The sequence below is a fragment of the Pygoscelis adeliae genome, unplaced genomic scaffold (genome assembly GCF_000699105.1).
Source record: "Pygoscelis adeliae isolate BGI_AS28 unplaced genomic scaffold, ASM69910v1 Scaffold431, whole genome shotgun sequence".
Classification (NCBI taxonomy): domain Eukaryota; kingdom Metazoa; phylum Chordata; class Aves; order Sphenisciformes; family Spheniscidae; genus Pygoscelis; species Pygoscelis adeliae.
In genome coordinates, this window is record NW_008824047.1 from 256,054 (window position 1) to 259,377 (window position 3,324).

The 3,324-nt window shown below is 43.9% G+C and overlaps 1 protein-coding gene across 1 annotated transcript in view; it reads left to right on the plus strand.

The window, feature by feature from the left end:
- Nucleotides 1-3,324, plus strand: part of SPINK5 (serine peptidase inhibitor, Kazal type 5) — a 10,347-nt gene that overhangs the window by 2,390 nt on the left and 4,633 nt on the right. Inside the window, exons 5-9 of the mRNA XM_009333510.1 lie at nucleotides 149-282; nucleotides 735-795; nucleotides 1,524-1,660; nucleotides 2,095-2,155; nucleotides 2,955-3,091. Coding sequence (XP_009331785.1) covers nucleotides 149-282; nucleotides 735-795; nucleotides 1,524-1,660; nucleotides 2,095-2,155; nucleotides 2,955-3,091 — 530 coding nt within the window. The remainder of the gene's footprint in view (nucleotides 1-148; nucleotides 283-734; nucleotides 796-1,523; nucleotides 1,661-2,094; nucleotides 2,156-2,954; nucleotides 3,092-3,324) is intronic.

The window sequence follows — 3,324 nt, forward strand, 5'->3', positions numbered from 1 at the left end:
CTGGCTTCCACTTTGATAGTGGATAGTTTGATGATGGATTTGTCCCCAAAGGCTGAGGGAGAGTAAGCAGACTACGTAAGAGTGTTATGTTTTTATATCGAAAATGTGTTGATTTTTTTTTTTTTCTCTATTCCTGCTATTTTTACAGATTGATTGCAGTAGGTACCCAAGAACTGTACTAGATGATCGCGTCCTGGTAGGATGCCCAAGGATACTGCAACCAGTCTGTGGCTCAGATAGCTTCACTTACGACAACGAATGTGGGATCTGTGCCTATAATGCGTAAGTCTTGTGCATAGAACATCCTTCTGGAAAATTAGCAATAGTTAAGGCTCTCAGAAAACACTGTAAAACACTAGTCTTTCTTAAGGCAGGTGTCTCTGTAGGTCTCTTTGGAGCTGGCTGTTTGTAATTCTCCAGCCAGCCTGAGTTTTCTTCCCCGTTTTCTGTCTGTGCTCATGAGGGGAATCACAAAAGAACCAGAGGACAACCCAGAGCAGAGCCACGAACAGATCAAAGTGTTACTTGCAACACCTAGTTACTCCTAACACTTAATTACCATGTGATATGGAAATACCATGCATTTGCTGCTACCATCTGTGGGGCGCATTCAGACAAGTGAAGCAGTTGTAGTGTCCCACAAGGCGGGTGGGACCTTGCTTTCTCATCCCAGTGCCTAGAGTGTAATGAGAAAAGTTATTCTCAAGGCTTCCTAACCAAAGCATTTCTTTCAGAGAACATCACACCAACATTGGCAAAATATATGATGGAGAATGCAAGCAGGAGATTGTCACTGTAAGTACAACAGAAGTAAAAAAATCCACCTCTTAGGGCTGTTAATAGAATCCTGAGAACCCCACAGATTTCCCGAGGGAACTGCAAGAGGCCCATATGACAAGGCTTACAAGGGTCCCAGTCCATGCTTTGCTTTTCTGCACAGTGAGGGTGGATTTTGCATTCTCCCTGCTCCAAAGTGAGAGTCACCCCTCGCACACCACACCAAACCGATGAAGGAGAAAGGAGATGGATATGAAATGAATTTTGGCACCAAAATTCTGGGATGTAGAAAGTTCATTCTCCAACTGATAGATAACCATTTTTTCTCTATCCTTTCAAACCCTGTGCTTAACTACAGGGAATCTGAAGTAATAACTAATCACAGAGCTGGAGAAGTGGGGAGAAAACCAGCACAAACCAAAACAGTATTAGTCAGATTTCCAGCTGGTGAAAAATGTTTCCCGCTAAATTCAAGACCATTTTTTTCATGAGAATGGGCCCAGAATTTTGTACATGTTCTTCTGCCTGAAGGATCCCTTCTCCAAGATAGTCCTTTTTCTTGACTCCTAGAGAACTAGGATGATATTCAGAAAGCTCATTTCTGATTGAAGATTTAGCTTCGGTGTATCAGGGCTTTGTCCTGTTGCAGAAATAATGGAGGCTGGGATACAGAATGAAAAGGTTTTGCATCAACTTTTCTCACGTGACAAGGGCTCCACCAGAGCTAATTCTCCTTATTTTGACAGATTGACTGCAGTAAGTACCCAACAGCAACCAATGAAGAAGGCAAAGTATTAGTATCCTGTCCAAGGATCCTGAGTCCAGTCTGCGGCACAGATGGCATTACATATGATAATGAATGTGGGATCTGTGCCCACAATGGGTAAGTGCCATACGTAGAGCACTCCTTCTAAGTAGCCAGCAATGCTCTGCAGTCCTGAGAACTATCCTTTTGCATTTCTGCTTATGCCTATTTCTTCAAGTCTCTTAGAAACAGGACTGGTTTTGGATTTACCTTGAATTTCCTTCTGATACCTTCTTTGTGCTCATGAGGGGAAACATTGAAGAATCAGATGGCGGCTCCTTGGATTAGTCCGTGGGGTGGGTGGTGACTGAGCAGAGGAAGGAATAGTTCAGAATATTGCTTTAAATTGCATGTTATGAGAAGATGTGATGAGCTTGTTAATGAGTAAAGTAATGTAGCTATTCTGATACACTCTTATAGAGTCTGAAGCTGTGGTTTGCTTCATTTTGCACGTGACTGCAACCAAGAGGTTAAGCATTTAGTTCCTCAACTTTATTGTTTCCCTCTTCCAGAGAACACAGGACCCACGTTGGCAAAAAGCATAATGGAAAATGCAGACAGGAGACTTCTGAGGTAAGTATTCCATATAAGGCATATTTCTCCTCTTAGCTGTATCAACTGAAAGGTTCCCTGAGGCTACATCTACTCTGAAAGTGAGCTGGCCTGAAGCGTGGCTTTCTCCACATGTCTATTAAGTCTTGTCAGCCCCTTGTGTTGAGGATGACTACAAATCCCATCTGCCCTGAGGCAGGTGTCCTCTGGGCCCACCCTTGCCTGCACAGCCCTGGCAGATGGGCTGCATGGGAGCTAGGCACAGAGTTTTCATTACGAATTCATACCTACACCAACCTTTGGGGTGGGGATATGTTCTGGTATATGGAGCACACCTGAAGTTTTGATCTGAGGGTATCAGCTAAGAAGTCCCAGAGCTGGTGTCTAGGGCATGCCAACACGTAAATATGGAAGTTGGTCAGTTTGGACTTAGATCTTCCTTTGAGGATGCTCCTCAAATGCATTGTCAGCAAAGTTCAAATTCCTTCACTATTTTTGTGTTTTGTTTATATCTATACTGCAGTATGAAAAGGGGACTATGTTTTCTCTTTTTTTGCTTTTCTGGCATACCTTGCATTTGGGATTGACTGAGCTGCTTACCCTAGTGATTTGGCATCTCACAAACTATGCAGTGCTGTGCAGCTCCTTCTGGGCATGAGAGGATTCATGCAGAACTGACTCAACCTGGTTTTGAGAGAACTGAGACGTAGCACTACTGTTATCTCAGCATCCCAGCATAAAAGACATGGCAGGAGGTTACGCGGGGGTTTTTCTCAGAGTACAAGGACTTCCCCAGGTTTGACACTCCTGCTTTTTGTAGATCGATTGCAGTCAATACCCATCAAGAATGATTAAGGGTGGTAAAGCCCAGATACACTGTCCAAGGATCCTGCTCCCAGTCTGTGGCACAGACGGATTTACTTATGACAATGAATGTGGCATCTGTGCCCATAACCTGTAAGTACTGTACATAGGACTCTTTTTTGGAGTGACTAGCCATGGTTAGTGCTCCAGATGGCTTTTCTCTTGATACCAACATATCTGTGTCTTTTTCTGTTTCTCTTTCAACCTCCTGAAGCCCCTGTCACCTTGCTTTTGTTCCCTGATGCTCTGTTTGTGCTCCTTGGGGGAGCTGTGAGAGAGCCAACTCTCAATCTGAGCACACTATGAGGGCTGTGGTATTTGGGCAG